At 36.4% G+C, this 12,857-nt stretch overlaps 3 protein-coding genes across 5 annotated transcripts in view; 1 reads left to right on the forward strand and 2 right to left on the reverse strand.

The window, feature by feature from the left end:
* LOC129566681 (uncharacterized protein F13E9.13, mitochondrial) overlaps positions 1 to 2,559 on the reverse strand; it is a 7,354-nt gene extending 4,795 nt beyond the window's left edge. Inside the window, exon 1 of one of the 2 annotated variants that reach the window (XM_055442830.1) lies at positions 2,520 to 2,559. The gene's annotated coding sequence lies outside the window, so the exon portion shown is untranslated. Of the gene's footprint in view, positions 1 to 1,938; positions 2,191 to 2,519 lie in introns of those variants that run through there. The other variant, XM_055442831.1, reaches the window with a different exon arrangement.
* Positions 1,661 to 12,857, forward strand: part of LOC129566680 (zinc finger protein chinmo) — a 58,272-nt gene continuing 47,075 nt past the window's right edge. For both annotated transcript variants that reach the window (XM_055442827.1, XM_055442828.1), the window contains exon 1: positions 1,661 to 1,901. In XM_055442827.1, coding sequence (XP_055298802.1) covers positions 1,869 to 1,901 — 33 coding nt within the window. In that variant the 5' untranslated portion in view covers positions 1,661 to 1,868. The remainder of the gene's footprint in view (positions 1,902 to 12,857) is intronic.
* Positions 2,598 to 8,871, reverse strand: LOC129566682 (coiled-coil domain-containing protein 43). Its single transcript, XM_055442832.1, has 2 exons — positions 3,429 to 8,871; positions 2,598 to 3,358 (listed from the first exon to the last, which is right to left on the reverse strand). Exons 1-2 carry the CDS (start codon positions 3,588 to 3,590, stop codon positions 2,882 to 2,884), a joined length of 639 nt encoding a protein of 212 aa, XP_055298807.1. The 5' UTR covers positions 3,591 to 8,871; the 3' UTR covers positions 2,598 to 2,881.

The raw sequence follows: 12,857 nt of genomic DNA on the forward strand, positions 1-12,857 counted from the left end.
GAGAACGCGCGCACATCGCGCATTCATTTCACACCGAGAGAGAGAGAGAGAGAGAGAGAGAGAGAGAGAGAGAGAGAGAATCAGTTGGTGTTGAATTTAAATGGAAATCGACCATAAAAGTCAGCAGCACAGCTTAACGGTTCCATTCGCGCGAATTTCGATGTACCCCGGTTTTGATATAACTGACTTAATATTTTATGAGATGCCATCACGCAATAATGGTACATTTTTCGGGTGTATATGTAGCATCGCCATTATTAGTAGTGAGAGAGAGAGAGAGCGAGAGTAAGCCTGTGATTTTCGCTGAAATAAATTGCGAAAATAATGTCTTTCTTTTCGCGAATTCTGACGCTGCCAATCTTGTGTTAATTCCATTCTTTTTGTGCTACGCGATGGAACTGGAAAAATCGAAATCGTTGGATTTTTTTCTCGGATATTTTTGCGTCTATTTAAAACAAGCCGGACACATGTTGGAATAGCATTTTTATGCTTGGAAAAGCAAAAAATCTAAGTGAAAAAAAAATAGAAGCAGACAAAGTTGATGAATCATTGAACGTGATCACGTTCGAATCACAGGATGAGTTCAGTTCAAAAGTAAATGTCGAAAGTAACCACAATGCGATTAAAAATGTTTTTTTTTTCGCTAGATTGGTCTGGTTTTTACAATTCCCTCAAATCGAATCGGAGAATTTCATTGATTAATTACGTAGATAACAGAGTGACAGTCACAGTCTGGCAGTCCGGCGACGTCAAACCCAGAAACACACTCTCACCAGATGACATACTCTGACTGAAAATCGATGATTTCGAATTTTCCGAACGGAAAATCGCTTCATCGCACTATATCAGTGACGATCTGCTCTTCAACAGTGTCGAGAAGAACTTGCTCCATGATTGCTTATTATTAAAATGTCATTCAGTTTCTTAACAACACTTGATTAGCTTCACTCGCCTCAATTTTATCACAAACAAAATGCTGCGTTTCGATACTTTTACTACGCTTCGGATGCAAAATGTCATTCCGTCATGCCAACAGCAGCTCTTTACGAATTGCTCTGATTATCGAACCAGTTTATTTTTTCTACACAAGGATGTAAAATTACTATTTTGGGGCCAATAAAATCTTATGATTGACATGCTTTAAAACTTCTTCTATATCATAATTGAAATCTTCTTTGAGCCATACAACTAAACCACTATTGCCATCAATACTGCACTTTCAATCGATTGAGGTTAAAGAATGCGGTATCATTTGTTGTTATTATTTATTTGGCACAGTCCAATCGCTAAACGAAATGTGTTTGTATGGAAAACAGTCGTTTGTATTGAAACGATGAATGTAAATAAAAACAAATCTACGTCAATTTCATTCAAGGACAATGAGAAGAAAATTTCCGTCGGAATCCATTCTTAGCCATTAAAATTAATTTTTTAACGTTTGATTTTTCTTCAGACAAAAACGAAGCCCAACACATGATTTTTAAATCATTTTTACTCCACAAAACAAGATTCAAAACACAATATTCCCTATGAACCACCGATAAAAGTCAAGACTCAAACCAATCTAAACACAACCAAACCCTATTAGCAAAATGTCTGTCTAAGCAGTTGCATTGTGAGACCGTCAGATAGAAATGTGCGCAATACTTTGACACCTCTCAGTACTTATTGCGATGCATGTAAACATTTGCAACAGCAACAAGACAATACGAACCATCGTAATCCAATCGAACAATTTTTTTGTGATATTGCCGAAATGGCTGTTTAAACTCATTCAGGGCGAAACAAATAGTTATAAATACTTCAAAAGCAATTGTCAACAAAGGTTTAAAAGAAAAGTTTTTTGTTCGCGGTTTCTTAAAATTTGAATGACAATCCGGACACAACATATACTATATAAAGTGAGTATTGAATGGTGTATAAACGAACGAATATTACTTGGTTCACAGTGTGTGCTAATGCTTATTTGAATTTAAGATTTCGACTGTAATTCTAATTCACTGAATGACGTCTTAGAAATGCCGGTTGTGTGTATGACAAGAACGTTGAAACAATACTAAACACAGACACAAACCAAATGACAACTACAAAAACGTTGTTTGCCGCACGGTTTAGACTTTATCGTAAATAAGTCATGTGTATCAGTCGATTTTGCATGTGTAGTAAACACCTTAGATAAGCGACCATATGATTTGGCTACATGTTTTAGATAGAACGATAATGAAAAAAATGAACATGAGCAAATGGTTTTGGCTATTGGCAAAGAGAGGTCGCCCATTTATCTAATAAGAATCTAAATTAATGCGAGATTTAGTTCAAAAATGTGCATATGAAGGTTGTTCAATTTGAAAGGTTCAGAAAGAAATCAAAAGAAGTATTTGACTTGAAAAATGTAAATTTCTCGTTTGCCTTCAATTTGCATCGGAAAATAGTGGTCCCTCTCATAAATGCTTAGTTTCGAATCGACCACCAAAGATCTTTAAAAAATGTGGAGTTTTCTCAACTGGTCTTATACTTACTTACGTCTCGCCTGTCAATCCGACGAACATTCAACTGAAAATCCAGAAACTAATCCAAACACGCAATGAATTTTGATATTTTCTTTTCCATTTTTGAGAATTTCACGTTTTATTACTGCGATTTTCCGATTGTAATTCAAACAATCAATGATAATTACCTTAATGTGTACGACATTCAAAACGAATGAATGCTGTTCGATTGGTAAAAATAAGTAGTTGAAATATGTATAGTTCAGAAATTGCTTCGACGTGTCACAAATCACAGTGTCGAGTCGTGAGCGTGGATGTGGTTGGCTTTCTGTGTTCCACACATTTGCGGAGTATAAATTGTATATCTTTGTGATAAATGTAAATAAAACGCGCTACCGTCTTCGTTCTCCCTTCACCGTTTTTCTCTTTTCCTTCTTCTCTTCGCGCAGTTGCTTTTGCTTTTCGCGATCGCTCTTGTCTTTGTCCTTTTTGGCTTTGCTATCGATTTTCGCTTGTTCGCGACGCTCTTTGGCCAAAGCTTGAACGTCGGCTGCATTTGTATTTTTAACCATAAGCGGATCGCTGCCATCTTGTGCTCCGCCTCCACTAGCACCAGCTGCTTCTTCATTTTCCTCATCATAGCCATCATCGTATTCCACTTGACTGTATTGTGCTAAGATTTGCTCACGGATTTTCTTCTCTTCTTCGGTGTACGTGCGTTGAACCGTCGTTGTTATGTGTTTATTTTCTAAAAGTCGAGCCAATTTCGCATCCACATCTTCACTTTCCGTTGCAACCGCTTCGCTTTTCGGTTCGCACTTTTCCCATTCATCAGTTATTTCTTTTATCACATTTTCAAGGTCATCTTCCTACGAACCATTGTACAACTTTTACAAAAAAAAATTCAACAAGTTTTTTTTCTAGGCAATTCACACTTACAATGATAGCTGACAGAATTCCTTCGAGAGCCTCACGTTTTTCATCCTTTGATTCATCACCTTCTAATATACCCAAGATGTACGAGCCAAACACAGTTTCGTCTGTGTTTAGACTTTTCAATTTATTATTCAACCATTTGTTGAATGCCTCTTTGTCGGACATTTTTGCGCCACTGATGGGTTTTTTTCTGCTTCGTCCGTATATTCCGATTTTATAAGGTTAACTACGACACGAACATTAATATGAGTTTTTCTAATTGAAGGTTAGTTTCTTTCTTGTCGTCGGACGAAAACATATTGTTCGATCTGTTAATGTCGTTGACAGTTCTCCGGTCGGTCGAGAGCATCGATGACAGCATATGGTTCGCAAACCCCTCACCACAACAGCGCCCTGTACAGCCTTGAAACACTTCAACGCAAAATAGAAACCTATCAATGGGATAATAATCCATTTGGAGAGAATTGCGTTTTGAAAATGAATTTAATGAAACGTATTTTTTTTTCGGAAAATTGCGCAATATTTTTTTACAGAATATTTTAATTTGTTCAAAAAATCAAATGGAAAAAATTCTTTTTGGATAATAATGCGAATAATTCAATTTCTAATTCAACGCATTTCCGAGAGATTTCCACAATGATTTTGATGCATCAATATTTGAAACAATGAACATTGTTCCTGGTGACTAATTCAAATTACCCTAGAAATTACCTACGAAATACAATAAGATTTTAACATCGTAAAGAAAAATGAACATTTTTCGCAGATTTCAATCAAAATTTGATTCTCATTCATTCTCTTTTCTGACTTCAGAATTTTCTCAATCAAATCTGTATTCACATCCAATCCAATTCATTGATCTTTTCGTTCACATCCAATTATTTTCATCTCAAACTCTGGGTTTGTGAACATGATTTTTTTGTATTGAACATTAATTATTATTATTCATTTAGCTTGCAATCTTTTGTTGATATAGAAGTTAAAAGAGTAGAATACCGGGCTCCTTTTCATAAAAGTGAGAATAGCTCAAAAATATTTTGTAATAAGAAGACAATTAGTGAGAAAAGGATAGTTATAGGGCGAACATATGAAAAAATGAGAATTTCTTATGAATTGTTTAGGTAAACTACGTTTCTGCGTCGAAGATTCATAAGAATTTTCCACCTTTTCATATGTTCGCTTTATGTCTATCATTTTTCCGCTAATTGTCTTCTCATCAAAAGTTTTGTTTTTGAGAAATTCACTATTCGTGAATCCCTTGTCACCTACTTGAAAATATTAATGCACCTCCATAAAAATTGAAAATTTTTCATCATTGAAATTCAATTTTCTGTCTACAGATTTTTTGTTTCAAACTCATTTCTCCTTTTCCAATAAGATTTTCACATCAATTTGTGGCATAAGTTGACGTCTTGTCCAATGTTTAAGAAAAAAATATGCAAAAACTCTCTTTTCTGCCTTTTTTCCAAAATGAAATGTGTATTTCCTCTTTTTCTCCTTTAAGCTAAATTTTATCTAATTTTCAATTAGATTTTTAGTGCAAAATTTACGGTATTCTCGCGAAATCCTTGATTAAAATTAAATTGTCTTCCAAGAGACTTGATTAAAAACATAATTCATTGTAAGATTGTTCCTTGAATTGATAAGGTATCAAAATCTAAACAGCAAAATAAAAGTATAGACCGATCGAAGCAGGCAAAAGTGTGAACAACAAAAATAATCAGCTAACGTTGATGCAAAATGTATATCTTCTGTTTAGATTATGGAAAATTGTGAACTCAAGAGTGGTGATCATTCAAAAAAAAAGTGTCTACACGTGTCTGATGTTGAAATTAGTCTCCGATATCATTTTTTTCGCTCGTTTAAAAGTCAAACAATGTATGTGATGAAGTTTGCCAACTGACGCCCAAATGATTCAAGCACACACAAATCAAGAGGGCAATAAAACGCATTAGAAGCACTCACATATTCAATTCGCTGTAAAACAACCGGTGAGTTGGTTCACATACACATCGCAAACTCATTACGTTTCGTACGAAAACCCACTCAGAAAAAAAACCACACGTAAATAAAAGAAACAACAGAAATGTTCGTGGATTAGAAGAAAAATACGAACGATTAATTGTATCGCGCATCAAAAAAGTCTGTATAGAACAAGTATAAAATATGAACATCGACAAAGAAATAGAAAAACAGAGAAAAATAGCAAGCAACAGCAGCAGTAACAACACATGACTCAATGGGGCAACGTACCTTAAAAATACAATTTGTGTGTTATTTTTTTCTATTATATTTTCCATACGTTTTTGTTGCCAAAAAAAATTGCCTTCGTTCTGAATGTGTGTGCGATTGTCTTTGTTCGTAATTATTTGTTAGCATTTTTATACATACAAGTGCAGTTTCAAAACGATCTTTGAAGAAAACAAAACGCCGAACTTGAATTGTTTGATGGCGTGTGTATTTTTACTCGGTGTCAAAATGACATTCGAATTTCATTTTACGAGAGAGAGAGAGAGAGAGAAAGAGAGAGAGAGAGAGAGAGAGAGAGAGAAAAGTTAAGCATGTGAATTGATACGATTAAAAAACAGTCATTCCAAAAATATGGCCCGATAGCCGATATGCAAGTGAAACCAGCAGCGAACCAGTAATATCAACGCGGTCATATAAAAAAATAAAGAAATACTAAAATAATTTCTAGAAAAATACAAGAACCCACCATCAAAAAAGAATTATACAATGAAATGGTATAATATACAAGCGAAACGAAAATGAAAAAGAAGAAGAACAAGGCAACAAATGTGCCGGGAGTGTAATCGCACACAACTAGCTAGCTGCAAAATAGCCTATATAAAAGCAAGCATTGCGAACGAAAGCATAACATAGGAAGAGAGAGAGAGAGAGAGAGAGAGCGAAAAAACGAACGACAAACGCAACAACAACGAAAAAGTTCGAAATGGAATGGTAGAGAAACAAAAAACAAACTGAAGTAGAATTAGAAAAAGAGGGAATAGCAAGAGCATTGTGGTGTTCGCACATCTAAAGCGCTGCTACATGCCAATACACATGCACACGCTGAGCAGCAACAGCAACAGCAAATGGTTCGTGTGCACGCCAAGCGAATGAGCAACGAGCTTTTTTTCAAACGCATTTCTCGGACGAATGAATCGAATGAATGCTGTTGCTGGTGTAGCTTAAATCCTGTATGGATTGTGTCCAATGCGCACTAATTCCGGGCCATAGCAAGTGACTCTCCGATGAAAAATTCACGTCTCCCGTCCTTTCACACACACATTTTCAATGGAACCAATTATCGAGTGCAAATTTTCCAAAGGTTTCAATATCAATACACAGCACCCTCTGTGCTAACACTCACCTCAGCAACGGAATAAAAAGCGATTCTGTTCTATGCATTTCAACGTTCAGTAGGTCTTTTTTTCACAATTGCCGCGTGCCCTTTGATTTATGTGTGTGTTTTTTGTTTGGTTGGCTCTGGAAAATGAGTTACAGGCTATGGGCATTATGTAATTTCGGCTTGTTGAACTGGAATGAGGTGTTTTGTGTACGCGTACGATTTGATTACTAAAAATACACTTGTAAATTAGGCGTCATTATTATTCGGCATGACTGTAGTTGTTTGCCGTATGCGATAGCTTACTTCTCGTTGCCATTCTCATGATTATTATTGTTATTCCATGCTGTGTTTGGCGTTTTTTCGCCCATTCCTTCCCAGCGCTACGCGTCCAGTGCGTACATGCGAAATTCGCGATTAAAGATAATAGTTTATCGCATTGAAACACATAACCACCCGAAACGCATTATTGAGAAATGTCTCAACGAAGAATAAGAAGAAGTGAAAAAAAAGAGTATGTGCCATATTTTGACGAAAGATTACTTGCATGATATGCGATTACGCGCGCGTATCTCGCCGCGACATTGTTCAGTCTAAGCAATAATTTTGAGAAGAGATTGAGTATTTTTTTTTGTTCGTTGTCTTCGGTTTTTCTGTCAACACCGCAAAGTGGCTAACGCATTGATAAGATGTTTAGAAATAGCGATTCGTTTGTGTTTTTTTTTGTTTCGTTCGTGAGATCACTTTTGTTTCACAGTTTGATACACATATATTCTCGAATTGTTTTGAATGTAAAATAAAAGAATAAAGAATGTTTATTTGGCGATTGATGATCTTCTTGAGAAAGTGATTCGATATGCTCTCGGTCAATGTCACACGTGTGTTAATCTCTCAAATGCAAACTACATTCTATTTCGCTTGCGAATGCGAATGGGTGAATATATTCGATTGTTCTATAGTATTATAGTCGAAAAGAGTCCACATTTGTTCCACCATTTTGTCATTCTATGATGATCTTGCACAAAGGCATACATGATCCCACTCACACACTCGATTCTATCAACGACCAAAGAAAAAAACAACCGACAAGAACTGTTTCAATTTCACATCTTCAACCACAAACGACATACATAAAAAAAAGGAATGCGAAAGACCGCATACCATCACAATCGAATAGTCAAAGAGCTGCGTGCATGACATTTTGACCATGAAATTTCGCTCGATTTTAATTCTAAGCCAAAAAGGTAGAAGAATAGATTCGGAATGCTTCGCCTATTTCTTGTTGGTTTTTTGCTAATTGTGTATGCGAATACATGCAAAAAATCAGCACAAATTACTTGTTTATTCCGCGGACGAATGTGCGTTTTTTGCATTGTCGCTTTGTGTTGGTTGCTGTCCCCCTTTACTCCATCGCCGCGCTTTGCATACTCTGCATTTGCAAACGAAATTGATCATAGAAGAAGAGACACAAAGAATATTCTATTTGTGTTGATGATTCGCCATTAGAAAACAAAGAGGAGAGACCAACCGAGCAAAAAAAAAGTTGTGATCATCACAACACACATAAGCTTCGAAAATTCAAAAAGGCACATGCGAAGGAAACGACATTAAAAAATGATTGCCAAGAATTAGTCGGAGGAATGAAACACACAAATCACATTTCACCATTCGCCAACAATCTAAATCCGAGATATATAATGCTCTCTGGCTCTCAGTTCAAGCCAAGCCAAGCCATTTGCCGATTGTGTTCGAATGAAAGAGCGATATAAAGTGACAGCTCTGAATAACCAATAGAAAAGAGCGAGAGAGAGGGAAAGAGAAAAGTACACACATACATCTAAATCTAAATTTTTAACGCAACAGCAGCGACCTTGTGCGGTACAAAAGTTTAATGCACTTTTCCATAAATTTGTATGTGTATTATTAATAGAAAATAGCATTAAAACCATGGCAAAGCGCGTGTTCGCACACAAGCACACAACATGACAACTCTAATGCTACATGTAGCCCAAGCGGCCACCGAAAAATTTTGTACGTGTGTACACTGTACACACACATGGCCTGAAGATCGAAGAAAAAGAAAACCGAAAAAAAAGAACAAACGAACGAAACAACGAAATAGAAAAAAAATTGTGTTCAGCAGCAGCACCAGCACTAGCAAATAGTATATTAATCACGCGTTCATTTACACAGGCTTGCAAATGTGCGAGAGAACGCACCATCCAATCCAATTCGACCAACAAAGTGAACGCTTCTTTCAAACCAATTTCAAATACACGCACAACGGCTCACACAAACAACTAACTCACTCGCTCACTCGCTTTAACACTAGCTCTGACTAGGCAGCTTCAGAGCGAGAAATTAGCGAATGCGAATAGGAACGAACGAAAAAAAAAAATGTGTAAAAAAACACGCAGCAAACAAAAAAGCCGAACTGATGATCGACGCAACAAGACATTGTGAGCGGTCAGAGAAAAAAAAAGATCGATGACAAAGAAACGAAATCTAAGCAAAACGAAAGAATAGAAAAAATCACTTCACTTTGCATCGACACACTCGCACGCCAAGCACACATTCGAATCAGAAAAAGCAACGCAACCAAATATACATAAATTATAATGACCAAAAAAAGCATTCAACCCATACTCACTTGCAGCCATTTAGGCTTCGACGTTGAAAAATGGACGCTTTCGGTTGTTTTCCGCCGATTGCTTTTTCTTAGGCGCCCAGTTTTTTGGTCACAAAATACCTTCGTGTGAATAATAAATGAATTTCCTTACGGCTTTTTCCTGCTTCCTTTTTATCGGAGTATTTTTAGACACAGCGGAATGGGAAAAACATTCAGCCTGGTTAGTACATAATTCGCGTTAATTCATTGATTCGATTCGGGCGGTTTTTTTTTGGGGGCGAAAAATTAATTTTTAAACGTGAAAACACAAAATACTTATCCTGTAGAAACCGATACTTCTCAAAAATGGCTTCGTTAAACGTCAACACTCTCTTGCAATCACCTATATTATCGCCAGGATAGCCGCTGCGATAAACGATCCGTTTCAAACGAAACACGAGCCAAACATCGTCCTTGAATTTTATTTTAAAATCAACGTTTCGAAAAATATGCTCACCGATAGGCCACATTAAATTTAGACAAGAGTTATTCGTATTTTTCCTGTGTGTGTGTGTGTGTGAGGAAAACAAATGCTTCTGCCGAAAAATTTCAATCGAAATATTGATTCGATTCAAAACACCTGTCTCAATAACATTCATTATATGCACATTATGTTCAATATTGTGATTGCATTGAGGTTTCGAGGTTTCTGCAACCATTTCCAATTCCAGATAATGCTTTGGAACCGAAAGGCTTCTTCGGACGCAACGGCAATTCGATTGTTTTCAATAACAATGCCGCCCGAAAAGAGGTTGCAGATTGCAACGCAAGCTTTATCTACAAAATAAATTGTACACTTGATAAATATGTTTCGTCATGTTTTTCATGAAAATATCAACATGCTAGACAATGAAACCTCGAACGCTATTACGAAAATTCAATTCGAATCTCACCTATTTAGCGCTTTGTTTGAACAAATGAATCGAAATGAATTATTACGGTTTCAAATATTTTGATGAGAGCAAAGAAGATGCAACGAAGAAAAATCTTCTGAAGTAACAAATAAACCACACAAAAAATCAGTTCATAAATTAATGAGATTAACTTTAATCCCGGTGAACTTAATTAATTTGGTGCTGGTGTCGGCGTACGGTTCGAGTGTTGACAGTTAAAATTATAATCCGACCACTAATATTTCTTAATCGAATCGCCCTCGATCGCGATCTCGTGCATAAAATATTTTTATACTGTCACCCATGGTTCACAATGTGAATTAGTCCGAATTGGAATCTAAATTTGAATTCAAATTTCATGAATTCACACTTTATTCGATGAACCAACAATGTTTTTTATTTTCTTAAAAACGAACTATCTTACAAATCCTTGTGACACCAAAAAATCATGGTAAAAAAATATATGGGTCATTCGCATTTGATTGTGAAGGAAAATGGTTTTTCCTTGAGACATTATCGGGCCCTATTTTCTTCCGCTTGAATTTGTCGATAGGATGTTGTTGAGTAGAGCAGCTAATAGCGTATTTCGCTGTACGGCAAACCGAAAAAATGGCAATTCTAAAAATAATAATAAAGAAAAACTGCGCCTAAGCTGAATTTTATGCAGAGCACAAATCGCATCATTTGCTAACTCACCCAAGAGAATGATTCGTCAGCGGAGAGCCGACAAAACATTGAGCTTTTCGAGCTAATCGTTTTTCTTCGCCTTTATTATTTCGGTCTGTGTAGTAAGTTTTTCATCGAATGGATTATGTTTTTCGCATATTTCATGTGAAAATTTAGAGGACAGTGGAAAAACTGCAAAATGAAATGGATAGAAGAGCGAGAGAGAGAGAGAGAGAGAGAGAGAGAGCGACGGGAGGGAAACCAAAAGGAGCGAAAGCGTAATAATAGTGAGACAATCCACAGACATTCAACGCAAGAGAGATAGAGATGATTCGCTCGTGTTACACATTATCTAAAATAAAATATGCGAAGAACTGATTTGTCAGAAGGAAGTGATAAATATCTACAAAACACACACACCAACAGAGAGACATGACGCTGTCAATTGGCCGGTGTGAGTGAGTTTCTCGAGGATAGTGTTAAAATGGTAAAGCACAGAAGAAACAAAAATTAGCGTAAAATGTCGACAGTGATAAATTTTCGATTTCATCGAAATGGATCTAGCCGAAAAGTGTTTGGTGCTGCTGCACACCCAACGAGTCTGTGCCATAGCCATTTTAATGCTGCTTAACCAACTTCATGTATTTATTTATTTTTCTTTTCTTCTTGCTTCAACACATTCGCAATTTTTCGCTTCTCACTGCTCGCGTGTGTTAGACGATTTTGTTTTTCGCTTCTTTTCGTTTGCATAACATTTTTAGCCCATTTGGTTCTTTGCGCGGCTCTAGAAATTCGACTCTTCTAAATTAGCAAACGAAAGAAAAAAAAATATCGACAAGCGAAACTACGTTAACGCGTTTTGCGATCGTTAGTTGGATAGCGTGCGTGCACACGAAACTAACGAATTAAAATTGGAATCACACACCATCGATCTCACATCAACGCATAGCAATCACGCAGCTCGCTCTCCCTCTCTCTCTCTCTCTCTCTCTCTCTCTCTCTCCCTCTCTCTCTGATCGGTCGGTGTTGTTATATTTCGCTCTTCTTCTGAACTTCGATCGCGTAATGCATTCTATTGTACAGAAATGAACGCCGTTTGATCTTCGTGCGTCTTTTCTAAACAATAAAACATTTGTAAATTTGGCTATCATCAGAATTCATTTCGCCATTTGCCTTACACTTAATGGGCGATGCCAAAAATAACAAACACATCGTAAGAAGCCACAAAGCACCATTTTTTTCCTCTCTCGTCGTCGTCGATTTCTTCTAGTTTTCGCGTGGCTACATTCACAAGCTCCCACTGTATTTGCATTTACAAATCATGTACATTTTTGACTGTAAATCAGATCATATCGCAATGTGAGAGTTAATCGACGTGAATTCCGTGTATTTAAGCTCAAATGAACTACTTAAATGGCAGTTTATGTGCGACAAATTCAATGTGCGCCTATTTTCATATGAAAGAAAAAAAACCTTAATGCATACACCATGCCGAAAGCCTATGGGCTTTTGGCATTGTATTTAATGTGACAACCAAATTCAAAGCAAGGCAACATTAATTTTTCAAACTGATTGCTGGGCGCTCATAATTTTTCACATTTTGACACATTTCTTGTGACTTGCGAATGTTGACAAGATAAATCGCATTCGATTCGAAGGTATGAGTGAGTTTGATTCAGATTTGTTAACCTTTCACTTGCAAGCGATTTATTCAAATGTATCAAAGTTCCCTTCATTTTCCCTTTAAAAATGTCTTTTCTTCTTTTTAATCGCTTTTTCATTTTCCACCTTTTGATTCCGTATCATTTTAATCGCATTTTTATTAATTTTTCTGCATTTTTCATTCATTTCTGCCA

Source organism: Sitodiplosis mosellana, unplaced genomic scaffold (assembly GCF_009176505.1).
Source record: "Sitodiplosis mosellana isolate CC-2019 unplaced genomic scaffold, AAFC_SMos_1.0 Smas_scaffold_4, whole genome shotgun sequence".
In the NCBI taxonomy this organism is placed as follows: Eukaryota; Metazoa; Arthropoda; class Insecta; order Diptera; family Cecidomyiidae; genus Sitodiplosis; species Sitodiplosis mosellana.

What these genes read in the sequence shown, in the direction of transcription:
- LOC129566682 (XM_055442832.1), bottom strand. Translation starts at nt 3,590, where the DNA reads ATGTCCGACAAAGAGGCATTCAACAAATGGTTGAATAATAAATTGAAA. An exon ending in GAATTCTGTCAGCTATCATT is followed by an intron (nt 3,359 to 3,428) that starts GTAAGTGTGAAT and finishes AATGGTTCGTAG; the next exon opens with GAAGATGACCTTGAAAATGT.